Below are 12632 nucleotides of genomic sequence, written 5' to 3'. Positions count from 1 at the left end.
GGTATTTGTCTGACAGGTTGCAGTTCAAGGGGTCTGATATTGGTATATGGCTGACAGGCTGCAGGGCAAGGGGTCTGATATGGGTATATGGCTGACAGGTTTCAGGACAAGGGGTCTGATATGGGTATATGGTTGACAGGTTGCAGTTCAAGGGGTCTGATATGGGTATATGGCTGACAGGTTTCAGGACAAGGGGTCTGATATGGGTATATGGTTGACAGGTTGCAGTTCAAGGGGTCTGATATGGGTATATGGCTGACAGGTTGCAGCAAGGGGTCTGATATGGGTATATGGCTGACAGGCTGCAGGGCAAGGGGTCTGATATGGGTATATGGCTGGAAGGCTGCTGGGCAAGGGGTCTTATATGGGTATATGGCTGACAGGCTGCAGGGCAAGGGTTCTGAAATGGGTATGTGGCTGACAAGTTGCAGGTAAAGGTATCTGATATGGGTATATGGCTTACAGCCTATGCAGGTAGGTAGCTTATTGGAGGCTACATAATCATAAAGTCTGAGCTGAGGTTTTAAGTTGATATTTGGCTTACAGAAGGTCTGCTGTGCCATGAAGTCTCATGGCAAAGTCTAATCATTAATGTGAGCACATGGCTGAGAATGGCTACATGTAACCATCAATGAGAAGTGTCACAGATGCTGCTAATGCATTTTAGTTTTTAGTCTTAGGGCCAGCTCATGCTGAATGTTCCTGGGTATCTGTATGTTTCATTAGTTTATCAGCATGTCGTCATGTATTGGTACTTATTTGTCTACTTTATTCCGATGTAAACAAATAAGTAAAAATTTAGATCACGTGATCGTTCATATTATCATGTGATTTCAATGATGGGATTGTGTCAAGGGGGAGTGCCTATGATGTTAGATATGCTCTCCAGCCCACAATCCTATTCATTAAGCGCCTATGGCTTCAGTACAACCAAACGGCTAGGACATTCCATGCCATCCTAACGGCGCTAAAGCCTAGCGCAGTTAGGACGGCATGGAATTTCCTAACAGCGAGAAGGGGTTAAAAGTAATGGTTTATTTGCAAAATTTGCAGTGTATTGCAGTTCAGAGATGTACACCTTGCAATCATTTCCTGTGGCCCATTAGAAACAGATATAAATAAATCAGCTCATACACTTATTAAGCAATTACTATTAAGCATGTTGCAGTGTAACCCCTCTGTATTCTAGGGATTACACTCACTTTCTATGGAGCAGTGAAAAAAGCATGTTTCATAGTTAAAGGGACAGTAAATAAGTAGAGTGTGCAATTTTATACAACTTTCCAATTTACTTCTGTAATTAATTTTGCTTAGTTCTCTTGGTATCTTTGCTAAAGAGTATCCCTAGGTGAGCCGAGAAGCGTGCATTAGTCCTTAGCCATCTGGCAACAATGTTTGTAAGAATGTTTAAAACACTGTTATACATTGCTTGCCATTGAGTCTCTGTAGCATTCTATGGCCGCTGTATTTGTAACTATGTATAATATTGCTATAAACATTGTTGCAAACACTGCTGCCAGGTGGCTAGATAACAGAAGTAAACTGGATTGTTGTTTAAAATGTCACGCTCTATCCATTCCATTTAAAGGGATATGAAACTCAAAATGTTTCTTTCATGATTTAGATAGAGCATGCAATTATAAACAACTTTTCAATGTACTTCTATTATCAGATTTGATTCATTCTCTTAGTATCCTTTGTTGAAAAGCATACATAGGCAGGCTCAGGAGCAGCAAAGCATTACTGGGTACTAGCTGCTGATTGGTGGTTACACATATATGTCTCTTCTTATTGGTTCAGCTGATATATTCTGCTAGTTTCAATTAGTGCAGTGCTGCTCCTTCAACAAAGGATACCAAGAGAATGAAGCAAATTACCTAATACAAGTAAAAAAGAAAGTTGTTTAAAATAATTTGCTTTATTTGAATAATGAAAGAAAAATGTGGGGTTTCATATCCCTTTAAGTTTCATTTTGCTGTCCCTTTAAATTACAGGAAAACTAGGCAAAATAAATATTTACTTTGCTACACAAAATTCAGGTTTGCACTTCATATCCCTTTAAAATGAGCTATCTTTGCTGTGGAACAAAATCTTCTACAGATTTGTAACAGAAAAACCTGAAATAAATAGATGTTTATACATTAGCAGCGTTTGGCCCTACATCACATGCTTGCTTCACCAATTATTAGTTTCTGTTTTAATTGCAAGAAAAATAAAAGTTAAATAACAGATTATTCCTTGACCTTTCTAATGAGCGTGTATACATGGCAGCTAAATCAAAAGCCGGCACTGCAGTTTGTCAAGCTAATTAACAGGTGTGTTCAGTGTCTGGGCAGCACAAGAACAAACTGGGCACAGGTGTCAGCGAGTTTTTGTGTAATTCAAGCAGAAAAACAGCACCAGCACTCGACTGCAGGGAGGTTGGGGCATCATATGGGTTTAGCAGCCAAGTAAGGAGTAAATGAGTCCTCTGATCATTATACACGTTATGGTTAGTGGTCTTTATATGCAGCGGTGTCTAGTGTTTATACACAAATATGCATCTATATTACAACCCTCTGATTGCCCTAAGGATGATAGCAATGCTATGTCACCTGATCTTTTGTATGTAAAATAATGAACAAATAAATTCATTTTTAGTATTGACCATTATGTATAAAATATTCAAGGAAGCCAACACACCCCTAACATTCATATTTAACCCCTTATCTGCCAGAAAGGACTGCTGCCTCGCCCATGTTTTGCTGGACACGTATGAGTTACACATGCTGCAGGGTTTGCAAAGGGGAACATGAATTGCACCCCTGGATAGCAAATTAATAGTGATCATGGACAGCACTATTTTGTGTTCTTTCCTGCATACTCTGCAGCATGTGTAACTCATAAGTGTCCAGGAAAACCCTACTCTGGTGTAGCGGCTAAGGAGTTAAGACATGAGTATGAAGGGGCGTTGGCATTCTTAAACATAAGGGGCATACTAATCAGTACTAAAATGTGTATAAGTGCATTTCAGTTTCTATTTCTCATAGCACAAATACATCTTGCAAAGCTATTAGTTTTAGCAGTATACCTAGGTAGTATGGTGACCTGGTCTTGTGCATCAGAAATCCAGCACAGAGTCGGCTGTGGCATGTATAGGGTGCATGAAGGCATAATGCAATACCCACCACCCCTTGCTCCATGAGCTGGTGCATTGTTTGTATGAGGGTGCACAGGACAATCTCATTTGAATATATAGAAGTATATATTAATATTTCATTATGTAAAAATGTCTTCCCTTTTCTCGCATCCCTTATAGGATGACAGAGCTTTAAAAATATGCTATAATACAGATAGATAGATAGATCAATAGATAGATAAATAGATCAATAGATAGATCAATAGATAGATCGATAGATAGATCAATAGATGATGATAGATGGATAGATAGATGATAGATAGATAGATAGATAGATAGATGATAGATAGATAGATAGATAGATAGATAGATAGATCAATAGATCGATAGATAGATAGATGATAGATAGATAGATGATAGATAGATAGATAGATAGATAGATAGATTGATAGATGATGATAGGTAGATAGATAGATAGATTTATACTGTAGATAGATTGATGATAGACAGCCGACACACACACTACTAATGTACTACGGCTCTCAGAAACAATCTCTAGATTATTTAAATATATTTATATGAAACATAAAAGTATAGTAATAAAATATTATACAAATTCTGTTTAACTCCTGCAAATGGGTTAAACACATAGAAAAAATCATAATCAACATTGATACTATAGGACATGGCCAGTAAGCCAATTAAAAGTGGAATATGCATGTATCCACCCATCACTGTTCATGGCCTGCTCAGGAAAAGCACAGGAGTGATTCTGGTTAAACACAAAGGGTTAATCACAATGTTGACCTTATTTTCTGCAGATACCGATTTAGGGACTTTTTTTGTTTTCATGTTTAATGTATTAATCCCCCTAAATCCCCTTAAAGCTTGAAAACAACAAAAAATAGTGCACAGTTTACAACAAAATGGCAATTCTGGGGGTCTAGTGATTACATTACAGGTTGAAGAACTTGTATATTGATTTAACTCTTTTAATACTAAGTACTAATGCTAAAAGGGGACGTGTGCAATTAACCTGTTAATCTGCATCAAAAACCATAGAGATATATGTGTGTACGTGTCACTAAGGGGCCAATTCTATGAAATCCGCTGCTCTATATGGTTTTCCACACCAGCACTTGCAGGGGCTGCTCTCATGGAATTCTATAAAAAAAAGTGTCTGTCTCTGTGAGAGGAGAGATGTCTCCCATACAAATAATAAGAGCTCTCTGCTAAGTAGACTTTTTTTAAACTTGAAATTTACACACAAAAAAATAAACTGTTTTCAGTGCACTTTACCCAGGGGTATATTTTGGCTTAAGCAAGGCACTTGAATAGGGCGGCAGATTTTTAGGGGCACAGCACTTTGTGAGTCTTACTACACACACTCACTACACACCCACTCACACCAAAAATACACACACACACACATACACACACAGATGCATACAAGTCATGTTACACCCTCGCCAAAAAAGGCCTAAAACTTGGGGGTGGTGGGCAGCAGAATTTTAATTGCCTAGGTCAGCACAAAATCTAAATACGCCACTGACTGTTCTTTAACTTTGCTTTTATTTTCGGATGCATAGGTTTTTCTTTTAGAGTAATTATTGTTTTGAGTACTTTGGTGAAAACTCGGCACCTTTTAACTGGCGAGAAAAAACAGAAAAAGTTCATATACACCCATGGAACATCCATGTTCAGCCCATTTTACGAAGAAAAAAACAACAATTACCACTTTGTATTTCGTACTTTTAAGTGGGAATTTCATGCTTTTTGTTTTTCACATCCAGTGTACCTAAATTACAATTTACGCTGTGCATATTTAATATTCATTTATATACTTCACCAGATCTGTATGTATTGCTCCCTTATATACTATACTAGACCTATATGTACTGCTCCCTTATATACTATACAATGCCTGTATGTACTTCTCCCTGATGTGATATACCAGGCCTGTATGTACTGCTCCCTTATATACTATACTAGACCTGTATGTACTGCTCGCTTATATACTATACAATACCTGTATGTACTTCTCCCTGATGTGATATACCAGGCCTGTATGTACTGCTCCCTGATGTGAAATACCAGGCCTGTATGTACTGCTCCCTGATGTGATATACCAGGCCTGTATGTGCTGCTCCCTGATGTGATATACCAGGCCTGTATGTACTGCTCCCTGATGTGATATACCAGGCCTGTATGTACTGCTCCCTGATGTGATATACCAGGCCTGTATGTACTGCTCCCTGATGTGATATACCAGGCCTGTATGTACTGCTCCCTTATATACTATACTAGACCTATATGTACTGCTCCCTTATATACTATACTAGACCTATATGTACTGCTCCCTTATATACTATACAATGCCTGTATGTACTTCTCCCTGATGTGATATACCAGGCCTGTATGTACTGCTCCCTGATGTGATATACCAGGCCTGTATGTACTGCTCCCTTATATACTATACAATGCCTGTATGTACTTCTCCCTGATGTGATATACCAGGCCTGTATGTACTGCTCCCTTATATACTATACAATGCCTGTATGTACTGCTCCCTGGTGTGATATACCAGGCCTGTATGTACTGCTCCCTTATATACTATACAATGCCTGTATGTACTTCTCCCTGATGTGATATACCAGGCCTGTATGTACTTCTCCCTGATGCGATATACCAGGCCTGTATGTACTACTCCCTTATATACAATACTAGACCTATATGTACTGCTCCCTTATATACTATACAATGCCTGTATGTACTGCTCCCTTATATACTATACAATGCCTGTATGTACTGCTCCCTTATATACTATACAATGCCTGTATGTACTGCTCCCTTATATACTATACAATGCCTGTATGTACTTCTCCCTTATATACTATACAATGCCTGTATGTACTGCTCCCTGATGTGATATACCAGGCCTGTATGTACTGCTCCCTTATATACTATACTAGACCTATATGTACTGCTCCCTTATATACTATACTAGACCTATATGCACTGCTCCCTCATATACTATACTAGACCTGTATGTACTGCTGCCTTATATACTATACTAGACCTGTATTTACTGGTCCCCTATATACTATACTAGACATATATGTACTGCTCCCTTATATACTATACTAGACCTGTATGTACTGCTCCCTTATATACTATACTAGACCTGTATGTACTGGTCCCCTATATACTATACTAGACATATATGTACTGCTCCCTTATATACTATATTAGACCTATATGTACTGTACCCTTATATACTATACTAGACCTATATTTACTGCTCCCTTATATACTACACCAGACCTGTATGTACTGCTCCCTTATATACTATACTAGAACTGTATGTACTGCTCCCTTATATACTACACCATACCTGTATGTACTGCTCCCTTATGTACTATACCAGACCTGTATGTACTGCTCCGTTATATACTATACCAGACCTGTATGTACTGCTCCCTTATATACAATACCTGACCTGTATGTACTGCTCCCTTATATACTATACTAGACCTGTATTTACTACTCCCTTATATACTATACCAGACCTGTATGTACTGCTCCCTTATATACTATACTAGACCTGTATTTACTGCTCCCTTATATACTATAGCAGACCTGTATGTACTGCTCCGTTATATACTACACCAGACCTGTATGTACTGCTCACTTATATACTATACTAGACCTGTATGTACTGCTCCCTTATATACTACACCATACCTGTATGTACTGCTCCCTTATATACTATACCAGACCTGTATGTACTGCTTCCTTATATACTATCCCATACCTGTATTTACTACTCCCTTATATACTATACCAGACCTGTATGTACTGCTCACTGATATACTATACTAGACCTGTATGTACTGCTCACTGATATACTATACTAGACCTGTATATACTGCTCCACTCCCTTATATACTGTACCAGACCTGTATGTACTGCTCCGTTATAGACTATACCAGACCTGTATGTACTGCTCACTGATATACTATACTAGACCTGTATGTATTCCACCCTTATATACTACACCAGACCTGTATGTATTGCTCCTAAATATACTATACCAGACTTTCTATGTACTGCTCCCTTATATACTACACCAGACCTGTATGTACTGCTTCCTTATATACAACACCAGACCTGTATGTACTACTTCCTTATATACTACACCAGACCTGTATGTACTGCTCCCTTATATACTATACTATACCTGTATTTACTACTCCCTTATATACTACACCAGACCTGTATGTACTGCTCCCTTATAGACTATACCAGACCTGTATGTATTGCTCACTGATATACTATACTAGACCTGTATGTATTCCACCCTTATATACTACACCAGACCTGTATGTATTGCTCCTAAATATACTATACCAGACTTTCTATGTACTGCTCCCTTATATACTACACCAGACCTGTATGTACTGCTTCCTTATATACAACACCAGACCTGTATGTACTGCTTCCTTATATACTACACTAGACCTGTATGTACTGCTACCGTATATACTATACTAGATCTGTATGTACTGCTCCCTCATATACTATAGTAGAGCTGTATGTACTGGTCCTGTATATACTATACTAGACCAGTATCTACTGCTCCCTTATATTCTATACTATATCTATATGTACTGCTCCCTTATATACTATACTAGACCTGAATATACTGCTCCCTTATATAGTATACTAGTCCCGTATGTACTGCTTCTTTATATACTATACCAGACCTGTGTGTACTGCTTCTTTACATACTACACCAGACCTGTGTGTACTGCTCCCTTATATACTATACTAGACCTGTATGTACTGCTCCCTTATATACTACACTAGGCCTATGTGCACTGCTCCCTTATATACTACACCAGACCTGTATGTACTGCTCCCTTATATACTATACCAGACCTGTATGTACTGCTCACTGATATACTATACTAGACCTGTATGTACTGCTCACTGATATACTATACTAGACCTGTATATACTGCTCCACTCCCTTATATACTGTACCAGACCTGTATGTACTGCTCCGTTATAGACTATACCAGACCTGTATGTACTGCTCACTGATATACTATACTAGACCTGTATGTATTCCACCCTTATATACTACACCAGACCTGTATGTATTGCTCCTAAATATACTATACCAGACTTTCTATGTACTGCTCCCTTATATACTACACCAGACCTGTATGTACTGCTTCCTTATATACAACACCAGACCTGTATATACTACTTCCTTATATACTACACCAGACCTGTATGTACTGCTCCCTTATATACTATACCATACCTGTATTTACTACTCCCTTATATACTACCCCAGACCTGTATGTACTGCTCCCTTATAGACTATACCAGACCTGTATGTACTGCTCACTGATATACTATACTAGACCTGTATGTATTCCACCCTTATATACTACACCAGACCTGTATGTATTGCTCCTAAATATACTATACCAGACTTTCTATGTACTGCTCCCTTATATACTACACCAGACCTGTATGTACTGCTTCCTTATATACAACACCAGACCTGTATGTACTGCTTCCTTATATACTACACTAGACCTGTATGTACTGCTACCGTATATACTATACTAGATCTGTATGTACTGCTCCCTCATATACTATAGTAGAGCTGTATGTACTGGTCCTGTATATACTATACTAGACCAGTATCTACTGCTCCCTTATATTCTATACTATATCTATATGTACTGCTCCCTTATATACTATACTAGACCTGAATATACTGCTCCCTTATATAGTATACTAGTCCCGTATGTACTGCTTCTTTATATACTATACCAGACCTGTGTGTACTGCTTCTTTACATACTACACCAGACCTGTGTGTACTGCTCCCTTATATACTATACTAGACCTGTATGTACTGCTCCCTTATATACTACACTAGGCCTATGTGCACTGCTCCCTTATATACTACACCAGACCTGTATGTACTGCTCCCTTATATACTATACCAGACCTGTATATACTGCTCCCTTATATATTTTACTAGACCTGTATGTACTGCTCCCTTATATACTACACCAGACCTGTATGTACTGCTCCCTTATATACTACACCAGACCTGTATGTACTGCTCCCTCATATACTATACCAGACTTGTATGTACTGCTCCACTCCCTTATATACTGTACCAGACCTGTATGTACTGCTCCGTTATAGACTATACCAGACCTGTATGTACTGCTCCCTTATATACTATACCAGACTTGTATTTATTGCTCCGCTCCCTTATATACTATACCAGACCTGTATGTACTGCTCCATTATATACTATAACAGACTTGTATTTATTGCTCTGCTCCCTTATATACTATACCAGACCTGTATGTACTGCTCCGCTCCCTTATATACTATACCAGACTTGTATTTATTGCTCCGCTCCCTTATATACTATACCAGACCTGTATGTACTGCTCCGTTATATACTATACCAGACCTGTATGTATTGCTCCGCTCCCTTATATACTATACCAGACTTGTACTTATATTATACAATAGACCTGTATGTACTGCTCCCTTATATATTACAATATATCTGTATGTACTGTTCCCTTATATACTACAATAGACCTGTGTGTACTGCTTCCTTATATACTACATTAAACATTTATGTATACACTACTCCCGTATATACTACATATTTCCCTTTAAAACTACACCCCTCCCTTATCTTCTACACTGCTCACTTATCTACTATAAAGCTCCGTTACATAATACAACAGACCCTTATATAACATTCTGTATTTTACATACTTCACCACTCCCTAACACACTGCAGTGCTGCCTTACATAGTACACAAGACTGTTATATACTACACAGCTTTCCTATATACTACACCAGACCTATATATACTACACCACTGCTTCATATACTGTATACCACAGTATATGTGCATAAACCACATGACTCCCTTGTACACCACAGAATATGTGCATATACCATGTGACTGCCTTATATACCACACCATACATACATATGCCACATGACTCCTTTGTATACCACAGCATATGTGCATATACCATGTGACTGCCTTATATACCACACCATACATGCATATACCAAGACTCCCTTGTATACCACAGCATATGCACATATACCAAATTACTGCCTTGTATACCTCAGCATATGTGCATATACCACATGACTCCCTTATATAGCACAGCATATTGTCTTAAAGGTTAGCTCCATACAACATGAAGCTTCCTCTATATGATTCATATGGACTTAAATGTCAGGGCCATATGTAATATCACTTAAAGGGACATGAAACCTACAATTTTTGTGTTGATGATTTAGAAAGAGCATGCAATTTTAAACAACTTTCTAATTTACTTCTATTATCTAATGTGTTTTAATCTCTTGATATTATGTGCTGAAAAGCATATCTAGATAGGCTCAGTAGATGCTAATTGGTGGCTGCACATAGACGCCTTATGTGATTGGCTTACCCATACGCATTGCTATTTAATCAGCATAGGATATCTAAAAAATGAAGCAAATGAAATAATAGCAGTAAATTGGAATGTTGTTTAAATTGTACTCTCTACCTGAATCATGAAAGAAACATTTTGGGTTTAGTTTCCCTTTAAGTGTAATTTCCTTGAATGTGCTGTTGTTAGAGGATTTGTTTAACAATAGTTATTTTTCCAAGACTTCCAAAGAAAATCAATACATGACATAGTTTTTATTTTTATTTTTGGGATCCACACATAGTATTTTGGCTTGGGCCTCTGTTCTCTTGCAGCCTCGAATAGATTTGATTTATATTCAGGCTGGGTGCTGCTTTTTAGGATACTAACCCCTTACCATTACACATCCTCCTCACTCACTTCCCACCTTGACATTGTCATATTAATGGTATCGCTGTATATGTGTCATGAGCTAGTAACCTTCGGCTTGTTAAGCCCACACATTGCTTCATGTTTTGACAGGTTTTGTGAGTTTTGACAACCCTGCCAGTGCTCAGGCCGCCATCCAGGCCATGAATGGCTTCCAGATTGGCATGAAGAGGCTGAAGGTGCAGCTGAAGAGGCCGAAAGATGCCAATCGCCCTTACTGAGACAGCGCAGGAGCTTCTGGAAATAAAGACTAGTACAGGTAAGCAAGGCGGCTCGTTGGGGTCAGAGAGAGAGAGGTCAAGCCAAATCTAGACTCCATAACTTGACACAGATATGATATTAAATTCTTATTGGTCAGAAACCTTTCATAATATTTTATCATACAATAAATGGGACCCACTACAGATATGCTGGCAGTGACTCACAGTTTTGTTATTCCTGTGCTTTATTATAATTACATCATTCATAAAAGAAACTGAATAAGAATCATTGGACCTGTGTGATTTTGATTTGTTTTAAAACAGTTTTGTAATACGCTATCATTTTGATATATAGTATATTGTGAGAAGTATATTGTATTTTTTGTGACTGTATCTATAATTAACCTGATCTAGAGTAAAGAAGTCACTATATGCTGAATGTCAGTATGATGCATACAACTTTCGTGTTACCAAATCAAAGTCACTTACTGAGATTTATTTTAAGTATAAAACTTTTACTGTGAACTTTTGGGTCCTACCTCATACTTTTTAACAAGTTTATACTTATAATAAATCATGGTGAGTGGACTAGTGAGTTTTTCCTTCTGGACTTTTTTCCTTCAGTGATAAACTAAAGTGGCATCTTTTTACACAAACAGTCAAGACACTAACTCAAACACACACACACAAACAAGTCACACAGACAAGACACCCACATAAACACACAGACAGACAAGACTGACACAAACACACACACAAACAGACAAGACACCCACACAAACAGACAAGACTCGGACACAAACACAAACAGACAAGACACACAAACAAGACTTCCAAACAAACACACATAAACACACACACAAACAGATAAGACACCCACACAAACAGACAAGGCACTAACTCAAACACACACACATAAACAAGTCACACAGACAAGACACCCACATAAACACACAGACAGACAAGACTGACACAAACACACACACAAACAGACAAGACACCCACACAAACAGACAAGACTCGGACACAAACACAAACAGACAAGACACACAAACAAGACTTCCAAACAAACACACACAAACACACACACAGATAAGACACCCACACAAACAGACAAGGCACTAACTCAAACACACACACATAAACAAGCAAAACGCAGAGACAAGTCACCCACACAAACAGACAAGACTCTGACACAAATGCACACACAAACAGACAAGACACAGAGACAAGATACCCACACTAACATACACACAGACAAGACGCCCACACAAACAGAAACAGACAAGACACACAGACAAACACAGACCAGATGCCCACACAATTAGAAACAGGCAAGACACACAGACAGACAAGACACAAACAAACACACACAGACAAGACACCCACACAAACAGA

At 38.2% G+C, this 12632-nt stretch overlaps 1 protein-coding gene across 1 annotated transcript in view; it reads left to right on the top strand.

Moving 5' to 3' along the window:
* CELF4 (CUGBP Elav-like family member 4) overlaps positions 1-11255 on the top strand; it is a 1552143-nt gene extending 1540888 nt beyond the window's left edge. The window contains 1 exon segment of the mRNA XM_053701051.1: positions 11128-11255. Within this exon segment, the coding sequence (XP_053557026.1) occupies positions 11128-11255 (128 nt within the window).
* Positions 11256-12632: the final 1377 nt, after the last annotated feature.

Source organism: Bombina bombina, chromosome 2 (genome assembly GCF_027579735.1).
Source record: "Bombina bombina isolate aBomBom1 chromosome 2, aBomBom1.pri, whole genome shotgun sequence".
Lineage (NCBI taxonomy): Eukaryota > Metazoa > Chordata > Amphibia > Anura > Bombinatoridae > Bombina > Bombina bombina.
This window is presented reverse-complemented; position numbering and strand designations above follow the sequence as displayed.